Source organism: Hyperoodon ampullatus, assembly GCF_949752795.1.
Source record: "Hyperoodon ampullatus genome assembly, chromosome: 7".
Classification (NCBI taxonomy): domain Eukaryota; kingdom Metazoa; phylum Chordata; class Mammalia; order Artiodactyla; family Ziphiidae; genus Hyperoodon; species Hyperoodon ampullatus.
In genome coordinates, this window is record NC_136920.1 from 94,066,231 (window position 1) to 94,087,054 (window position 20,824).

The 20,824-nt window shown below is 45.0% G+C and overlaps 2 protein-coding genes across 4 annotated transcripts in view; both read right to left on the minus strand.

Moving 5' to 3' along the window:
* Nucleotides 1–284: 284 nt before the first annotated feature.
* On the minus strand, nt 285–4,571 carry TLCD5 (TLC domain containing 5; the record flags this gene model as incomplete). 3 transcript variants are annotated; one of them, XM_079707536.1, is made up of 3 exons in its annotated part: nt 285–823; nt 2,596–2,795; nt 4,546–4,571. In XM_079707536.1, the coding sequence occupies 2 exons, from the start codon at nt 2,792–2,794 to the stop codon at nt 285–287; spliced, it is 738 nt and encodes a 245-aa protein (XP_079563662.1). The 3 variants fall into 3 exon arrangements, with proteins under 3 accessions (XP_079563662.1, XP_079563661.1, XP_079563660.1); XM_079707535.1 differs by lacking the exon at nt 4,546–4,571 and having other exon boundaries at nt 285–393; nt 751–823; nt 2,596–2,860; XM_079707534.1 differs by lacking the exon at nt 4,546–4,571 and having other exon boundaries at nt 2,596–2,860.
* Nucleotides 4,572–11,723: 7,152 nt separating this feature from the next.
* POU2F3 (POU class 2 homeobox 3) overlaps nt 11,724–20,824 on the minus strand; it is a 76,947-nt gene continuing 67,846 nt past the window's right edge. Inside the window, exons 10-13 of the mRNA XM_079709574.1 lie at nt 20,077–20,238; nt 14,501–14,567; nt 13,289–13,424; nt 11,724–12,290 (exon numbers count right to left, since the gene is read on the minus strand). Coding sequence (XP_079565700.1) covers nt 12,251–12,290; nt 13,289–13,424; nt 14,501–14,567; nt 20,077–20,238 — 405 coding nt within the window. The 3' untranslated portion in view covers nt 11,724–12,250. The remainder of the gene's footprint in view (nt 12,291–13,288; nt 13,425–14,500; nt 14,568–20,076; nt 20,239–20,824) is intronic.

Here is a 20,824-nt window from a genome sequence, read left to right on the forward strand (position 1 = left end):
AAAGGAGCCAGGGTCACCACACTTAAAAGGAATGCAGCATGCTCACCTCACAGTTCTGACTTACAACTACTGCTGGTAGTCTCACTTTCTACAACTGCACAGCTGCAGAAGTTAGTGTTTTAATACTGGGATGTGTTCCGCTCCAAGACTGAGCAAACGGATGGATAAATTTAGCCCTTTTTAGAAACCTAAGCTTGTCATAAGCGGGATTCTGTAACAGCCACATCTCCAAGCTGGTTCCCGTGGCTGACTTAACCCAATCCATTGTCTGGAGCAAGCCTTGGCTAGTGCGTCTTGAGATGTCCATTGTGTTTTAGCTGCCGCTCCTCACTCCGCCTGCTTCTCCAGGTGTGGTACTTCTTGCTGCTCTTCCTCCATGCAAAGCGCCAGATGCTAAACATGAAACACCAAGACACAGCATACATCGCAACTCCCCCAACCTTCACAAACCACCTGGGCTTGGGTGAGACCATTTCACAGAAGAGGAGGTGAGCTCCTACGCCAATCCTCACTCCAGTGAACAGAGCTGCAAAGAGGAAATCCACCACATCTCCAGTGAAACTATGGTAATGGCCTGTTTCACGAAGAAACCAGCGCATCTGGAGCAAGGGATTGGTAATCTCGCTTCCAAAGAGGACTGCATTGACCTCTGTGCCTGACTCTCCAAGCACCAGGGCCATGATGATGCCCAAGATACTCAGTGTGTGGTGAGCCAGCATCAGGGCGCCCTCAGACTGGAAGTAGATGCACCAGCCCAAGTCGAAGATGAAGTAGCCCAAGGTGAGACACAGAACGTGCACTTGGAGAGGTGTATTGGGTGAGCCTGAAATAAACCAAGACAGAAGCAAATTGAGTGGCTGGGAATTGTGCTACCTTACACAGAGATCCTGTGTTGCTCTTTCTCAAACTTTTCTGAATCACTGAAAACAATTGCAGGCACATGCTTTTTAAAGGCAACCAAAAAAAAGAAAAAAAACCAAAACACTAAAATCTAAAACTTTGGTCTTTATCAAACCAATGTTACAGGGCCCAGGAAATGCTGTTCTAATGCACCAGATCTCAATGAGTGATTTAAGCACCAGCAATTATCTCAGCGTCCTCTCTGTGTAGCAGCATAAAATCCAGTTATTTTGTTCTTTCAATTAAAATCCTACACAGTCTCTTTCTTGTCTTCTTTTTTTTAACCAGCGAAAGCTCTCTTTCTAGACTCTTTTAGTTATTCTCTCCCACTAGCAGCAGATGCTAACTATTATATATAGAATGGACAAACAACAAGGTCCTACTGTATGGCACAGGGAACTATATTCAATATCCTGTAATAAACCATAATGGAAAAGTTATTGTCCCAAATGTCAGATTAACTTCTTAGCTTAATGGGTTAGATTATTGGACATTGGTGGCCTTAACTCGTCTTGAAAGTGGACTCTGGAGAGAACCCCAAAACTTAGTATGTTCCCATGTCCAAGAACATAGGGTGCAAGGACCTGACAAGTTTGAATCCATTAAGAGCCTTCATATAAAATATAAAGCTTAAGAGTTGCTTCCTATCAGTTTGACAGTTTGGGGGAAAATTCAGAAGCTCAATATGGGAATCTAAAGAAATTACAAAAAGAAAGAATCTAAGGAATTTTTAAAAAATCATATTCTAGGGGACTTATGGACTGAATCATGTCCCTCCAAAATTCCTATGTTGAAGCCCTAAACTCCAGTACCTCAAAATGTGACTATATTTGGAAATAGGGCCTTTGAAGAGGTAATTAAGTTAAAATAGGGATGTTAGGGTAGTGTTCTTATAAAACAAGGACATTAGGACTAGGACATAGACAGGCACAAAGGAAAGACCACGTGAAGACACAGCAAGAAGGCAGCTCTGCACGCAAAGGAGCAAAGCCTCAGAAGAAATCAAACCCGCCAACACCTTGATCTTGGACTTCTAGCCTCCAGAGTTGTGAGAAAATCAATCTCTGTTGTTTAAGCTACCCAGACTGTAGTATTTTGTTATAACAGCCCCAGCAAACTAATTCAAGGGGATATAGGTTTTGTATTCTAAGGAAGTAACACTTGTATCAGTACATCTAGCAGCTTAAAAATTAATATAGCTGCCCCCAAATAATGAGGCATTGGTTAAATAAAAGACAGTAAATGCATACAACACAATATTATATAACAACTGAAAAGGATAAGGAAGATCTATATACATAGACATGGAAAGATGATGTCCTTTGAATATACAATCAAGTAAAAATTGCAGGTTACCAAAAAGTATGTATAATACAGTCCATTAGTGTCTGTTTGGGGCTGGTGGTAGATGTTGATATTAGCTTTATGATTTATACATTTTGATCGATTAAATTATAAAAAGCAATTAAGATTTGTTTTAAAAATAGAGTTATGAAAAGCAGAAACAATAGGTGACACATACAATATCAGCATTAACAATGAAGATGAATGGAGACTCCCAAAGCACATTATAATAGTAATTATTCTTCAATATTCTTCAGCATTATACAAATTCTGTGGAAGAGTCCCATCCTTCTAAGACTACCCCCAAATCATAAATTCCTAAGGGAAATGTCTCTAATGTCTCCCACCTACCTGGGTGGGTAAAAGGCCAAGGGCCATCAATGAAGCCAATATAAGCTGAGAGACCTATCGAGAGGACTCCGTGGGTGAACGTAACCAGCCGGCAGCTCCACTCATAGCTTCGGTGATTATTCAGGCGACAGAAAGAAATGTAGAGCGAGAGCCAGCCCCCCAGGCTGCACAGTGCCTGCAGACACAGAGCTAAGGCCATCCTACGATGAAAAGACCAAAACCAGAAAAACAAAGGATGCACCCTAAGAAAACAGCATTGGGTCATTTTGTGTATACGTCTTCATTTCTACTCTAAGACAGTACAAAAATATTGCCTTCCCGGAAACACTTTTTCCTTATCTACAGAGCCAAGAATCTTCTACTGAAGCGTGGCTGTATTTCTGATTGCATGTTCCTTAGAGATAACTGGTCAAAACTGTAAACCGAAAAGCAGGAACTGCATTCTGAATTAGCAGATGGTCTAATATGGTATATGTTGTTATGATGAGTAAATGTCAATAAACTCCCAGTGATGACTGACCTTGGACTACAATACACAAGTAATTTAATATGTGTATTAGATAATGTGTTCATATTTCAAAAATCTCAATAAGAAGCCCTCACGGAAAAAAAACCTCCACCACTTGTGGTCTCTGCTAGAAGTCATATGACACATGGCAGTTTAATGTGGTTTTAAGCTGATACTAAACTCAACTGAAGTCTGGGTTTGGATCATGGGTTTATCAGTCAAAATCAAAACTTGAGGTAAACCTAAAGACAGAACTAAACAAAGACCTAAATAGTTTGGAAGGGAAAAAAAACAAACTCCTAGTTCTATTCAGTTCTGAAATCCAACTCAAAGATTGACCAAGGGGGAAGCAGGATTTTGAGGTACAAGTGGAGAGTTTTTGTTAAGATATAAAAATATCTTTAAGACAATTATTTAGTTAAAAATGAAACAAAGTCAGAATGCCACTGACTGAAATTTTTACTGGTGATAAATGTTTCAGGACAAGAATGAGTGTAATGGAGTCAATATAGTCAGACAGGACTAAAATCTGAAAATAACCAAGATGTCCTTATTAATATTCATTAGCTCCTCTATTGAAAGTACAAATAAAAAAGTAAAAAACATTTCAGATATCTGTCTCATCTCAGCAGGAATTTTCTGCATGGCTACACTTATTGCTTAACCCTATTCTGACAAGTGAAATAGTATCTGTGGACCAACACACTTCAATACACAAGCCACTCCCAAGAATGCTATCCAGAGAGGGCTTTACGAAGGTCAAGTGCTGTACAGCTTTCATCTGAAATCAGATTAGAAAACAGCAGTTGTCAGTCATTGACCTGAGTTCCAGTTCTGTCTCTGCGCCTAAATAGCCATAAGAGTGTGAGCAATCACTTTCACCTCTTGAGCCTCAGTTTAAAAAAAAAAAAAAAAAAAAGAGAGAGAGAGAGAGAAGAAAGGAACGAAAAAAGGATTGAAAATAACTCTACGATCCGGCCCAGTTCTGACAAGGAGTTCTGAGATAATTTCGTAAAACATCCAGGCCAATCTTCAGAGCAAGGGCCAGAAGTACAAAGGACCCAGAGTGAAAAGAACTGTCCTCTCTCACTTCCTTTTAAAGGCCAGGGTCACCGGCCAGTAATGCGGATCAGCTCATTTGGATATGCCGATTAGTATTTTTAGAGTCCTCTTCCCTAAATCCTAATTCCCTGGCAGAACAGAGGACACGGTAGCCCATTTACAAACAAATAAAAGAATAGACATTTATAAATGGCAGATACAACTCTGTGACCTTGGGAAAGTCACTCCATCTCCGCGTTTCGGCTTTTCACTCTTGGGTGAAAGAATGACAGGGTATTTAGATGGCCGATGGCCGTTCCAGCTCAGAATTCCAAGGCTCCTGTCCTTGCTCCTCCCGGTCCAGGGCCAGATTCGGGAGGAGGAGCGCTGGGCGGGCCTACCTGGCTCTGGGCCTCGGAGCAGGCGTGGCTGGAGCGAGCAGCAACCTCGGTGCCTGGCAGGCACCGCGAGCGCATCTCCCCCGGCCGCGCCTACCTACACTGTGGTCACGCCCGGCTTGGGCACACCTGAGCCGGACCGCTATGCCAGCATCCCACCCGGCCAGACCGCTATGCCAGCATCCCACCCGGCGCCCGCGCCGGCGCCCAAAGACAGAAGGAACCCCCCTCCCGTTAGAGGCCAGGCCAGGCCATCTGCCCGCTTCCTTGCCCCGCAGCGGACCGCGCAGGCCGGGTCATCCACGTCCGGAGCCCAGCCCGGCCGCGGGAGCCGGACGGTCCGCGCCGCGCAGTTACCTGGCCGAGCGCCCCGGGAAGCCTCGGGAACCTCGGCCCCGGGGCTCAGGGCCCGGATCCCGGTAGCAGGAAGCAGCGGAAAGAGGGAGAGAGGACGAGGCTCTGACGGCTGCAGAGGAGGAGCCGGTGGTCTGGGGGCACCTGCTGGCTGGGAGGACGGAGCGCACAGCCAGAGCTGGACCAGAGACTGTTCGGAAAGCGGGCGGGAGGGTCCTCCTTCTTCGCGCAGGCCTGAGGGGGCGGGGCGGTGGTGGTGAGGGGTGATGATGACCTAGTGGTGACGTGAGACCTGCAGGCTGTTGCCCTTGCTTATGTGTTTGTTTGTTGTCTGTTTGTTAGAATAAATATCCATCCTCTCCCCCCACGATGGGACAGCCCATCCCATAACCAGTTGCAGAGCACCTGCTAAGTGCTTGCACCCCTGCTAGGCACTGTGTGAGATGAAAGACATAGTCCCTGCTCTCACGCTTGAGTCTAAGTTGTGAAACAAGCACACAAATAACTAATTTCCAGGGAAGCGCTCAGGCCTGAAAATTAGAGTTACATATTCCTTCTCATGTCAACTCTGTCACCAACTTGGCAGTAGAGTATAAGGCTCAAGGGTAAACCTGGCGCCGTTACTGACTGTGTATCTTTGGACAAGTTACTTTTCTGTGCCTCCGTTTTCTCATTCATAGAATGGGGATAATAATAATAGCTGTCTCATAAAGTTATTGCAAGAATTCTACACACTTTACATGTGGAAACTGCTTACAGCAATGGCTGGTGCATGGAAGTCGTCATATGAATGTTAATTATTGTTGTTGTTACCTCACTTTGGGTTAATCCTCTCTCCTCTCTGGATCTGTTTTAATATCAGGGAAAGTAAGTTTGAAGAGATAACCAAACATATGTGTGGAGATGCAAATGGGGTAAAGAGAGCATCTGAGTTGGTTGATCAGGACAGGCAAAGGTAGGATGCTGAGGGGCCCAGACATTCTTAAGAAGAGAAGACCTTGAGCAGAATTGTGAGCATTTAGACCATGTCTGGGAAATAATAAATAGTCTTGTTGGGGTCATTTGTCTTGCCAGCCCTTTAAGAGTAAGGATCACACTCTTTTCATTTTTGTTTCCCTAGTACCTGGTACAGAGGCAGGTGCAATAAATGTTTGCTGGTTGAATGAATGGGCAATGAGCCTGGAAATGTATACTGGAAGCATATTGAAGCTTCTAAACCTTAATGACCATCTAGACCACTTGGGAAGTGTTTTCAAAATACCCTTTGTTCAGGCCGCACCTTGAAGGTTGTGCTTTAGTAGGCTTGGTGTGATGCCCAGGAACCTGTATCTTTTAAAATCTGCCCATAGATCTTCAGATGATTAGTCACATTTGGGGACCACTGATGTTAGAGGACCTTAAATGACTGATGCCAGCCTAAGATGCCATCTTATTATGTGGATAATAGGAAACCTATGGTGATATTGGGCAAAGGGATTAATTTTACCATGCTCTCCAAGTCCTTGCTACTCAAAGTCTGGTCCAGGGACCAGCAAACTCTACATCACCTGAGAATTTGTTAAAAACACAAAATCTCAGACCCTAATCCCGGATCTACTGAATCAGAATCTGCATTTTAACAAAGTCCCCAGTGGTCTGTATGCACATTCAGGCAGTGGTTCTCAACCTTGACAGAACAATAGAATCACTTGAGGAGCTGTTTAAAATCCCAATTCCCTGGGCCACATCCCAGACAAAGTAAATCAGAATCTGTGTGAGTGTCAAATTTTTTTTTCAAGTTTCCCAGGTAATTCCATTGTGCAACCAAAGTTGAGAATCACTGCTATAATAGAGACTCAATGAAAATCAGTATAAGACTAATTGGAGAAGACAGCCTGTCACAAGTGGGTTGGAAAAGACCAGATAAGAGGTAGTAATAGCCTGCAGGAAGAAAACAAGGAAAGATCCATTTCACTAAATGAACATATAGTATGCACATCTCAACTTTTTCCCCATTTGTTTTTGTTGCAGTATCGTTTTTTTCTTCTAGTATCTGAATCTGGAATTATCTTCTTGCTGCCACCATTTCCCAGGAAAGAACAGAGTACATATTAAAGGCTTCAGGAGTCAAAAGACTGAGGGGATAAGGGAAGGTGCTAGTTCTTCCAGTGGAGCCTTTATTGGGCCTTTATCCTGGGGTGACTGGGATTCCAGGTTCAAGCTCCATTACTTGGAATTAAATTTTATTAATGCACATATTTTTGGCCACAACCCTTGTTCCACCAAATCATATGCTTGTCAACTGTGGTGTCCCCCAGGAAAGTTCTGGACTGTTAGAGAGAGCAGAGGACAGGAAACTCTCCACCAATTTATTTGAAAAACAATAATATCATAATAGTCATGATAACAACAGATAACATTTATTAATGTATCAGGCATTGTTCCAAGCACTTTACATATATATATATATATATATATATATATATATATATATAGTCATTTATTTAATTCTCATAACAACTCTATGAGATGGATACTGTTGTTATCCCCATTTTACAGGTGAGAAACTGAGGCACAGAGCACTTGAGGAACTTGCTCAAGGTGACATGATTAATAGGAGGCAGATTTGGGTATGAACCCAGGCAATATGGCACTGGAGGTCATGCTCTTAACCACCAAGATAGTCTGCCTCCACTACAGATGGTACTATATTTTTCTATATTCACAGCTCCTAACGTCAGTGAACGGCACTAGAAGTTGTTTAGAGGTTAAAAGAAAGTATTCAACTTTTAAAAACCTGAATTGCGTATTATGTATTAGTCGCAATGCTAGTCATGGGGATACAGAGAAAAAGACAGACTCAGCTACCAGGAGCTCCCCACAGTCTAGCACGAGAAGCAGGCGAGTCAGCAAAAGCAGTCCATGAATGAAGCAGGGGGATGCAGAGTGCACAGGGAGAAGAGGCACTGAACCGGCAACCCGGGGCCTCAGGACAGGATTCCTGATTTGAGACTGTGACTAAACTCATTCTCTGAGTTGGACCAAAAGCCCTTAGTATTGGGCGCCCACAGCTGGGCCCACCAGTCTTGAGTCAACTAAAGATCGAAGTTTTACAAGTTCAAAAAGCAGTGGCAACAATTCTTTTTCCCTTTCCTTCCTCCTAAACAATGACTGGTTGTTGCCCTTTGATTCTCTTGTGCCTAATTAGACGCTGAAGAAGCTAACCAGGCTTCCGTTAAACTTGACTGGAATGATGAGTTTTACAGGATCTTGCAGACATGAAATGTGAATTGTTACCCACTTTCAGGTTTGACTCTGTTCAGCAACTGTCCAAGGCAATGGACAATGGAAGATACGGGAGGCTGAGCAGTTAGACTATAATTCTGTTTATTTCTTTCATGAAAACCATGGTCAAATAGCCCAGAAATAGACCCCCATAAATACAGTCAACTGATCTTTGACAAAGGAGCAAAGGCAACACAATGGGACAAAGATAGTGTCTTCAACAGATGGAGCTGGAACAACTGGACATCCACACGTGAAAAAATGAACCCAGACTCAGACCTCACACCATCACAAAAGTTAACTCAAAAAGGATCACAGACCTAAATGTAAAACACAAAACTATAAAACTCCTAAAGATAAAAAAGGAGGAAACCTACATGGTGCTGGGTGTGGTGATGCCTTTTTAGATACAACACCAAAGACAACCCATGAAAGAAATAATTAGCAAGCTGGACTTCACTAAAATTAAAGACTTCTGTGAAAGACAATATCAAGAGAATGAGAAGTCACAGACTGGGAGAAAATATTTGCAAAAGACACATCTGATAACGGACTGTTACCCAAAATATACAAAGAACTGTTAAAACTCAACAGTAAAAAAACAAACAACTTGATTAAAAAATGGGCCGAAAATCTTAATAGACATCTCACCAAAGACGATACACAGATGGTAAATAAGCATGTGAAAAGTTGCTCCACATCATGTGTCATCAGGGAAATGCAAATTAAAACAACAATGAGATACCATTATACACCTATTAGAATGACCAAATCCTGAACACTGACAACAAAGGCTGGTGAGGATGTGGAGCAACAGGAACTCTGGTAATGTTACTGGTGGGAATGCAAAGTGGTCCAGCCACTTTGGAAGACAGTTTGGTGGTTTCTTACAAAACTAAATATACTCTTACCGCACGATCCGACAATCACGCTCCTTGGTATTTACCCAAAGGAACTGAAAATTTATGTCCACACAAAAACCTGCATGCAGATATTTATAGCAGCTTTATTCATAATTGCCAAAATTTGGAAGCAACCCAGACGTCCTTCAGTAGGTAAATGAATAAATAAACTGTGGTACATCCAGACAAGAGAATACTATTCAGCATTAACAAGAAATGAGCTATCAAGCTCATGAAAAGACATGAAAGAAACTTGAAGGCATATGACTAAATAAGCCAACCTGGAAAGCCTATATACTATGATTCCAACCATGTGACATTCTGGAAAAGGCACAACTATGGAGACAGTAAAAAATGATCAGTGGTTGTAAGGGCGTAGCAGGGAGAGAAATGAATAGGTGGAGCACAGAGGACTGTTAGGGCAGTGAAAATACTCTGTATGATATTATAATGAGAGATATACATCATTATACTATTGTCCAAAGCTGTAGAATGTACAACACCAAGGGTGAACTCTAAGGTAAACTATGGACTTTGGGTGATTGTGATGTGTCAGTGTAGGTTCATTCTTGGTAAAAAAAATTTTACTTTCTCGTGAGTGATGTTGATGATGGGGAAGGCTACAAACGTGTTTGGGCAGGAGGTCTATGGGAAATCTCCATAGTTTCCTCTTAATTTTATTGTAAACCAAAAACTGCTCTTAAAAAATAAAGTATTTTTAAAGGGTCAAATGAGTGAAAACCAGCATCATGGACAGTTCAGGACATCAGCTTTCAGCACCCACCTGAGCAAGATGTCAAGGTGGCCAAGACTGCTGCAGGAAAGCATCAGCTCTGGCACCCATTGAGTATGCAAGGAACAGTGCATACATACGTGTGTGTGTGTATGCACAGATATGCACAGATGGGCTCATGGGTGGCAGAGTAATTTCTTTACATACTTAAATTATTGCTGCAGGTTCCTCTTGTCTCTTTGACACATACCGAGCCCCTTTCAACTGGATTTTTTCTTGACAAAGTAACCACTACCAATAGGCTTTCTTCCACTTCATGACATGAAATATGAGTCTTAGTATAAGCCCCATCCAAACATGAAAAACACTTAACTTATGGTTATTTAGGTATGGATTTCTCCCTTGGATATTAGTATTTGCAACAAATGTTTAATGCCAATTTTAGTTTCTTCCCTTCAGTCATTACATTTTTGAAGGGCCTCCCTTTCCCACCAGAGGTCAATGTTTGCCTCAAAAATGGTAACTCTTTAAATTTTTATTAACCCAAGAAAAACCATAGGGATAGCTTCCTTGCCCCTCAGCCCTCTCATCAAAAGTCACAGTGCATTCCAAAGCCAAATAGATTTGACTTTTGAATTATCCCCTGTCTCAAATATCTATCACTTTCCATTGCGAATAATGAATAATTGACCTCAGGACATCCTGAGATATGAACTATTAGCCTCAGCCTTCACCTATTAAAGTCTACAAATGACTTGACCTTAAACATTTTCCATTCTCCCACTTACAAAATGAGGAAGCCAATCTCTTACCTATTCTGTCCTCAAAGCTGTTCTGTCAAAAAGAGTAGAAACTCTGAACTCTTTGGAGTCATGTATTAATGTATATCATCTTTAGCATCAGTTCGGGGAGTCAAAGACTTAATCCACCAATTTGAACCCTTTCTCCATCCCGTTTCATTACATGCACTCACATGTCCTGCACAACAAAAGACCCAGAATAATCTAAACCTCTTCTTGCCAATAGTGGAATACTGTATATCATCACTATACAAATTTATTTAGGAACAGAGAGATTCCTTTGAATCTCATCATTTTCTTGGATATGCCATCTCTAAAAAAAAAAGTTACCATTTCTGGAATGGCTTCATGTTACATGTTTACACACTGGCCCCAAAAGAAGGAGACTCGACAAAGAATGTTCCCGCAGAAATCAACAAGGATTCCCAGCCCACGTGGGAACTCTTGTGGAAGCTAGCACGGTGTTTCACACTTTGGTATTATTTTTCCTTTCTTTTCTGTTAAAGAAGATAAAATATTACAGAGATCTTCAAAATTCACACCTGAGTTAAACACTTTGCTGGAAAATTCCACATTAAGGAGAGAAGAACATAATGCAAAAAAAGGAAAGGGCTATATACAGGTATTGTGCCAGCATAATTGTTGCGTGTGTGCATTCTTCCTTCTGCACCAGGAGAAGGGAGAGAGGACGAGATAAGGAGAAATACAGGAAAGGAGAGAAAGAACAAGCGTTCCTGAACTCTGGGGCAGACGGAGCAGACAGAAGAACACACGTGGGCAGAGCAATGTGCCCAGGGGGCTGAGCATGGCTCAGCGTTCTGTAAAGAGGAGGGAATTCGGAGAACACAATCATGAATGGATGTGGTTCTGGAAATGGGGCGGGGCTAAAGAGAAAATAGGGTGACATGAAGACTCAGTCAGAAAGCTTTGCTGAACAGAGAAGACATCAGAGCTTTGGTGGAGACATCAGATTCAAATCTTTTCATAGATTCTAGAATCAGTTCGGAGATTGTGGCTGAGTTCAGAGTCAAAACCTTCTCTCCCCTCTGGTGGTTTGGCACCAGGCAAATGGCTGTGCCCAGAATGAGCTGGAGATGAGCTGGAGAATAACGGCAAGAGGTCCTTTTTTTTTTTGCAGTACACGGGCCTCTCACTGTTGTGGCCTCTCCCGTTGTGGAGCACAGGCTCCGGACGCGCAGGCTCAGCAGCCATGGCTCACGGGCCCAGCCGCTCCGCGGCATGTGGGATCTTCCCGGACCGGGGCACGAACCCGTGTCCCCTGCATCGGCAGGCGGACTCTCAACCACTGCGCCACCAGGCAAGCCCAAGAGGTCCTTTCTGAAAGACCACTGTCACAGTGAAGCTATCTGACATATGTGGAACGAGAGGAGAAGGGCACAGGCAAGGAAGGTAAAAATGGTCAACTCCTAGGCGGGCTGTGCGTTTCAAGAGCACTCGGAGCCGGCACATGGCTCGGTCACAGTTTGGATCTCCAGAGGCCCTTGCTCCTGAAGAAGGCAAGAGCTTGGGCTCACTGACAGTGGAGATCCTCTTCTGCTCTCCTGAAAGTGATCTGTCCATGCAGAGAAGGCGTGACTCCCATCCTTCCAGTGGGGAATACGGGGCCAGGCGGCATAGGAGAAACTTTTTTGGTCTCAGTGGAGGTAGGTGGGATGATTCCATCGGTACCAAGATCTAGAAGGAAGGAAGAAACAAGTCAATCGGACAGCTTCTAATGAGGAAGGAAGATGGGAATGAGCAGTGAGTGTTAGCAGGTAGGTATGGGGTGGGGGGTGATGAAAATGTTCTGGAATCAGATCATGGTGACAATTGCACAACCTTGTGAATAAACTAAAAAGCACTGGCTTGTACACTTTAAAATGGTAAATTTTATGGAAAGTGAATTATATCTCAAGACAATTCTTTAAAATGTACATTATATGTTTTTCTCTCTTTTTTTTTTTTTTTTTTTTTTTTTTTTTTTGGTGGAGGTGGCTGAGGAGCTCCAACCTTTGGGGCTGTGCAACAATTGGCCCATAAGAGGTGGCTGCCTTGCTGAACAGTCTGGGTGTGGACAAGCGGGTTCACTTCTTCCGACAAGCTCAGGTCTTCAACCAATCGCCTAACCTGCAAATCTCTGTTTTGTTCTGAATCGGGGAAGGATCTCTTGAGGCATCCGCTGAGAACACTTCTTAGAGTAGATTCTTTGCTTCATTAATCAAAGCTTGAGAGGCTGCTTTTCCCGCTGCATCCCGGGTGGGAGCACGAGGTTAGGGGGTAGCACCCTCCCGCTCTCACGGTGTCAGCCACACTGGAAGCTCAGGCTTGGGGCAGAACACCCCAGAGCAGAGGGGCTGGCCTGGAGGGTAACTCTCCTCAGCCCAGTGGAGGACCTGGCCCTTTCTGACAGGAGGGTTTGGAAATTTCCACCCTCCCAGTGAGGAGGGAAATGTTGGCTTTGTTGACATCAGCTCCTTGCCAGGACTGCTCACTGGCTGAGGCTTCTCTTTTAAATCCCACTCCCTAGGGAGAGAGTCCAGTCTGGCACTCCACCCCGCCCCCTCCCTGACCCCCCCATTCCCTTTGTCCAGCCCCGTGACAAGCTTTCCTTCCCAAGGTGATGACCCAGACGCAGCTTCTCACATGTCCCTTGGCCCCGCTGAGGAATCTCTGGGCTCGCCCCTCTGCCTCACCCTGAAGAGTTAAAACTGGTGGAGGAGTTCACAGCCGCTTTGGAGTTATTTTGAGATGCAGTAGGGCTGCTGGCGTGGAGTCCTGGGCCAGGAGACGAAGGCCTGCTGCTGTTCCCAGAGGAGCAGGATGACGTTACTGAGAATGAGGAGAGGCAAAAACAAGGGGGAAACAATGAGGCTGGGTCTGGGGACCTCGTGACATTCAGACACATGTCCTCCAAGGGGGCTCACCCTGTCCCTACCTGCCACCCATCTGCCCAACTCCTACCATGTTAGCACCGACACCCGGCCCCAAAGGGGCCCTCCTCATACACGCTCTCCTCGGCCCAGGCCCTGGAGAGTGGCATGGCTGGTTCTGCGAGTCCCAGACGAGCCGAATGCAGGAGATACAGATGCCAAAATCATCCTACTCCAGGACACGCCCTGGGCTGGGCATACGCAGCCCCGGACCACGGGGCAGGATGAGCAAAAGAACCAGAAGCCTTAGAAAGGAAGAGAGGAGGAAAGAAAGCAAAGCACTCGGGGAGGAAAAGAGAAGCTGAGAGCACAGGTAAAGACGGCCAGCCTCTCTGATGTTGCCGTCTCCAGATGGTTCGTGGTCTTCCAGAAAGAACACAACCAGGAGTGAGGAGTCCTGGGCCATTCACTAAGCAGCTCTGTGGCCTGTGGCAACTTGTTTCACTTCCCTGCATCCCCTTTTCGACCTCTGTCATATGGCAGATTTGGATTAAACTGTATTTGAGTTTCCCAAACAGCATTCCGTGGAGAAGGTGACATATGTTTCAGCCTCCAAGCTAAGATGCTTTGAAGGGTCGAAGGCACTGGTATTGATAATTATGTCAGGACAAGGGACTGTCAGACACTGGGACTGTCATATGGTCGTCCTCTCTAGTTCTTTGAAATGCTTTGGAATACTCTTTGAAAAATAGAGTTCTCTAGAAAATTGGTTTGGAAAACCCTGCCTTCCATACAGCTCATTTGTATGGAGAAACTGTGGCAATTAAAACAAAAACAAAAACTTGTTCAAACGTTGCCCTCCCAGCATTTCCCAAGCTTACTTGATCACAGAAGCTTTTTCTTCCTAGCACAGATTTTAACATCTTTTGAAATACGTTTTGGGAATGCTGACTTAGGTAGGTACCTCTCAGTTCTAGTATCCCATTATTTAAAAGAATTCTGATACTATTCAGAAACCTCATTTTTAGAGCTCACCTGTTCCAGGCATGGTGCTGTGGACAGGAGGGAGAGAGAGGGGCCCCAGAGACCCAGAGGGAGACACCTGAAAGGCAACAGAAGCTTATAAATGTCCACTTCTGCTTCCTTCTCCCACCTCTGGCACTTCTCCCAGGATGCTGGGCCCCAGACTCTGCAGAGACAGGGCTCAGCTTCCCGGATGATTTCCTAATCCCAAACCTGCACTCTGTGCCTTGTTTCATAGGAAGGTCTCTGGACCACGTACAGCACCCAGCTCTGGCTCTGCCCTGCTCCCGCGTCTCCCTGCTGCTGACACCAGGTCCTGCCCTCCCTGCTGCGTGTCCCCTGGCAAGGTCTCTTGGGCACTGCCAGACTGAAGCTGCCCTGCTCAAGTGCTCCGGTGATGAGAGGAACATGCCTCCTGGACCCTGCTGTGGCTGACACTCCTGGATGGCTGCCTATTTTCCAGTCCCTTCTTCTTCCTTTTTAAAAAAATATTTATTTATTTTATTTATTATTTATCTATTTTGGCTGCACCGGGTATTAGTTGCGGCCCGCGGATTTCTTAGTTGCGGCATGCGGACTTCTTAGTTGCGGCATGCGGACTTCTTAGTTGCGGCATGCGTGTGGGATCTACTTCCCCGACCAGGGATCGAACCCTGGCCCTCTGCATCGGGAGTGTGGAGTCTTACCCACTGGACGACCAGGGAAGTCCCTCTTCTTCTTTCTTAAAAGACCTCTGCACTTGCTCAGGGCAGCAGAGGACCCAGCCCTAACCACCCTGTTTCAGGCTTCCCATCTTGATACATGAGTGGACCATCCACTCTCCCGAGGTAACTGGAGGAGATGAACTGCAGTCTGTGAAGCCTTTCATCTTGCCCTGGATACTTCACAGCATCATCAACTCTGAGTTTGGAAGGGACCTAAGATGATTTAGCTTAACCTCCCACGCAGTTCAGGAATCCCCCCCTCAGTATTACTATCCTAGCACAACCTGGAACAAGACATAATAAAAAGAATAGACATTGTGGCCCAACAGATCTGGGGGTGAGCCTTGGCTCCACCACTGTCTGTGTGATTTGGGCAAGTTACTTAACCCCACTGAGATTTGGTTTTCTCATCCGTAAAATAGCAGTAATACCTCCCTCATATTTTCTTTTAATTAAGATTTAATGAGATAATGTCCGTAAAGCTTCCAACTCAATGCCTGGCAAACAGCGCAAGGCTGTTGGTTCCCTTCCTTCCAGCAGGAAGCTGTCAACTGTTGTGTGTTTCTAGCTAGAAACTGTTTATTTCTTCATTTGAGCTGAACCCTGCATACTTTTCCTCCCCCTTATTCTTCTCATGCTGACCTGGGACGCTCAGATCAACCTTTAAAAAGGACCTTGCAAGGCAGTTCTGCTCAGGGAGCTGTGACTGGCGATCCTCCCCTCCCCAGTTTGGAACATCCCATCCCGACAGGATGCAGCATGTACTCATTTCCTAATTAATCAGCAATGGTTCTGCTGCTTTCATTTACCTGCCCTTGTACAAGGAGCGTCCTCGGTCGGCTGGGGCCCACCAAGGGTGGTGACAAGTGTGGAGCAGCGTGGTAAGAAGTAAGAGATGTTATCGATAATCTCTCTTCTCCTCCGCCCCTCCCTGCTGCCACACCCCCAGAAATTTGTTGCTGTTGTTAAATAAATAATTATTTAGTCACTGCGACCAGCTTCTTCTGCTTCCTTCTGGAGACAGACTATACATATGCAAGCAGACATAGATATGGTTCCTTTAACATTTTGTATATAAATGGAAGCATTCTGTGCACACTGGTCTGAATAATTTTGCCTTATTTTTTTCCTTCCTTCTCTCTCTGTCTCATTGTTTTTTTTCCCCTTAACTGTGTATCTTAGAGATCATTTCACATCAGAAGCAGAAGAAACTATGTCCTAGTCCCACGGAGAGTGTCCCAGTGAGACCTGAGGAGAAAACAGGATTAGAACATTTTCTCTAGTCTCTTCCTTCAGGATGCCACAAGGATTAATGTGATTATTTATTTAACATCTTTCTCCCCCACTAGGCTGGGGAATTCATGAGGGCAGGATGATGCCTGTGTGGTCCCCTGCTGTGTTCTCAGTGTCTACTGCAGTGCCTGGAACTTTGCGAGTGTTAAGTAAATATGTGTTGAATGCACGGTGAGAACCCATGACACTCCTTTATGGCTCCTCCATGCCTCCCACCACTTTCCTCCACATTGGTGTCCCGGGCTGGGATTGAACCAAAGTGATAACTGCCTCCCATCTATTCTAAACAAAGCCCCATCTTTAAAGATTCTGACTCTCTTATGACATGGTTCAGGTTCCTTAACATGGTCTACAACGCCCTACAAGATTTAGCCCCCACCTACCACTCCAGCTTCCTCTTTCACACACTCTCTCTCACTCCTCGGGTTCCATTCCAACCTTCTTTGCTTCCTCTCCCCACCCACCCCAGCCTCAGAACCTTTGTACACACTGTTTCCTCTGCATAGAATGTTCTTCCCCAACACTATCTCCACCCTTCCGTCCTGTCTCCCACCGCAGCTCAGACCTTTTCCCCATTCAAGTCTACTCTTTCTTCTGCTGTCAATTGGAGCATCATTCCTCGAGAAACCCCTGACATCTGGACTAGGTTAGGTCCCTCAGATACCCGCACATCTTCTCTGGAGGCTTCATCACAAATCGCATTTGTTTAATGTCTGTTTTCCTTGCTAGACTCTAAGCAGAGATCACCAGTAAGTATCCTGTGCACCACCATATCCCAGTGCCAAACAGATGGTGGGTGCTCAGTAAGTATTTAAGACAGGAATGGTGAATGAATATCGCATTGTCCCCAACCTAAAACTGTCAACAGTTCTTCATATCTTTGAGAGTAATTTAGCATCCACGACCCACCATGATCTAGCTTTCATCAACCTCTCTGTCTTAGTCCTAAACCCTTAGCTCCAGCCAGACCAAAAGGCTTGTGATTCCCCAAATGCATCATGTTGTTTTATAATTCCATGCCTCTCACACACTGTTCCTTCTGCCAGCTATGCTGTTCTTTTTGCTAACTCCTAATCTGTTCTCCAAACAAATCAGGGGGTTAGCCCTCCCACACCCCATTCTGATTTGGCGGCCTTTTATCTGTGTTCCCAAAGCACTCTTGCAGGGCTCTTCACATCTGCTTCACCCCTCCATCTACTTCATTGCAATTTTTTGCATTTTCTGGTTCCTCCTTCTCAGTTTCTTTCCTTGGTGCTCTCCCTTTGCCCATCCCTCAAAAGCTCGTGTTCCCCAGGGTTGAGACCTCAACTTTCCTCTTTGCTTCCTCTGTACAAGCTCCACAGGTGAGCTCCTCCTTACCCAGGATTCCACCTACCACCTGTGTGCTTATGACTCCCAGCCCATTTCTCTAACTTAGCCTTTCCTCCTGACCCCCAGACCCATTATTCCAAGTGCCCAGGGGCATTCCCACTTGGGTGTCCCACAGGCCTCTCTGTATATCATAATGATGTGAAGAATTGAAATCATCATTTTCTCCTGCTCCTAAGCCAGCTCCTCCCCCTGTGTTTAATTGTTCCATCTGCAGCACCAGCTTCTACCCAATCAGCCCAGCCTGAATGCTGAGAGTCATCCCAGAGTATTCTCTTTCCTTTATCACTCTCCCTGCCCCACCCAGTTTTCAATTTATTAACCAAGACCTAATAATTCTACCTTCTAATTATCTCCTGAATCTCACCCATCCCCTTCATTCTTACCAAATGGGTTTGCTTCAGCCCTTATAATGTCTCTGCTGGATAACTGCAGTCACATCTAACTGGTCTCTCTGAAACCAAATGTGATGCCTCTCAAACCACCCTTTATAACTACAGTCAAAGTGATCATTCTAAAAAGCAATCAGATCACACTAATGCCCTACTTCAAATCCTTCAGCAACTCCCCAGGGCTTCAAGTTCCTTAGCCTGGCTCATAGTCCCTCCGTCTGGCCCTTGCTGATCTATCCATCCTCATCTTTCAACATTCCTCCACGTGGAACCACCTGCGATTCCGTGCATGTGCCCTCTTCTCCCTCCTCCATACCACTGTTCTCATACTATCCCCCTGGGGGAATTCCACCCCTCACTTATTTGCCTCTTCATTCCTTCTTGTCTTTTTAGACTCAGCTCAGGTATTAATTATCTCCTTGGGGAAGCCTTCCCTAACCACCACCTCTCAAGGCTTTGTTAGCTGCTACTCCTAAGTTCTCCAAGAGAAATCATCGTGTTGTTTATCATTTGTTTATTTGTCTGTCTCCTCTGCTAGGCAGTGAGGTCCTCTGGGACAGGGAACAAATATTACTTATTTGTGCATCCCCAGCACTCAGCACAAGGACCAAAACATAGTAGATGGTCGATAAATGTTTGGTGAAAGAATAAACAATAGTAGAGTTTTATGAAGTAGCTATGTCCCACCCAGAACGAGGCTGAATTTCACCCATCCTTGAGTACTAAAAGACAGAGGACAACACCATTATCCCCAATTCCCTTAACCTTCAACCATCACCATCCCTAGGGTTGAAGAAGAACCTTCTCCCTCCCCCCGACCCACCAGGCACCATCTCTCTCCCAGATGGAGAAGACATTCCGTATCCTCCAAACTTCCCATTCTGCCTGTACTTCAAATTATTGCCAGCCCTGACTTCTCCCCTTGAACTCCAGAATCACAGATATAACTGTCTGCATGACCCTTCCTCTTGGATGCCTAGGAGGTAAGTCTAACTTAATACGACCAGCTCTGAATACTTAGTCTTTTTTCCCCTCAAACCTGTTCCTCCTGCAGTCTTCATCATCTCCAAAAATGGCAGCACCTTCCAACCAGCTGCTCATCTTGGCCTTACTTCTCACACTCCATATCTGAGCTAACAGCACATCTTGTTGGCTCATGGTTGAAATACATTCAGAATCCAGCCACGTCTCCTCACCACCATGATCTCCACCCTAGCCCAAGCCTCCACCACTCTCAGCCTGATTGTTGTAATTCTCAGGCTGGTATCCTGCCTCTACACAAATTAATCTCCACGTAGCAGCCCATGTCAGTTCTCCAGTGGCTTCTTATTTCACTCAAACTAAAAGCTAAGGTCCTTTCAATGGCCTCCGAGACCGTGGTGAATGGCTTCCTGTTACTTCCCCGTTACTTCTCTGACTTCATCTCCCACTTCTCACCTCCTTCCTCACCCTGCCCTGGCGACACTGGCTTCCTTGCTCTTCCTCAAACATGTCAGGTCTTCTCATTTTCTGGTTTCTCTACCTGGAACACTCTATCCCTCAGATATTTCATTCCCTTTCAATACTTAGATCCCTGCTCAAACGTCACCCTATCAGAGAGGTCTTTTCTTACCCCTCTACTATAAAAGCATCTCCCCGTAATCACTTTCTATCTCCTTATCCTTCTTTATGCTTCTTTATATTATATATATTTTGTATACAGCATCTCTTTGTTTATATATTTATTCCTTGCTCCCCAACCCCCATCTTCTTTAGGACGGGGAGGACTCTTTGCCCTCCAGGCTTCATCTCCCCCAGTGCTTGGCAGGCAGCTTGGCTCCTGGCCACTCACCAGCTGGGAACTGTACATGGGTGATTTGTTGGGTGTGGCCACAGGACAGTTGATTCGCTTCTCCTTTTGGCGGCGGTTGCAGAACCAGACCCTCACCACCTCCTTCTCCATGGACAACTGCTCTGCAATCATGGAGATCTCCTCTGAGCTGGGCTTGGGGTTCTACAGAAACCAAAGGGATAGAGTAGTCAGGAGGAGAAGGGAATAGGATCAAGGATTGTGCATGGGGAACAGATGTTCCAAAGAAGCAGGATAGAACAATAGATGGAGCAAAAGCATTAGAATCGGACCTACGAGGGAACAGTGGCTTGAGCACTTACTCTGTGGCCTTAGGAAACTTTCTGAACCTCTCTGAGCCTCAGTCTTATCATCTATGAAATGAGAGAAATAATGCCTACCGTATAGGATGATTAGGAAGATTAAATGAGAAAATGTGCATAAACTGCCAAGCACAGGGCCTGACACAGGGTGGAGGCTCTTCTCTCGCTCCTTCTTCAGAAGTTCTGAAAAGAGGAGCCCACTGGTGAGTTAGGTAGGGCAGGCAGAATCCCCAGGACACACGCTCCCTTCTGTTCTTTCCTCAGAATCTGATACCCTTCTCTTGCATCATTTCTTGCTGCCTACCTTAAAATAGGAAATGATAAAGTTAAAACATGTGGACCCATCAAGACTATAAAGGAGACATGTGTGTATACACACACACACACACACACACACATTCCAATACGTATCCATCACTCCTTTGTTC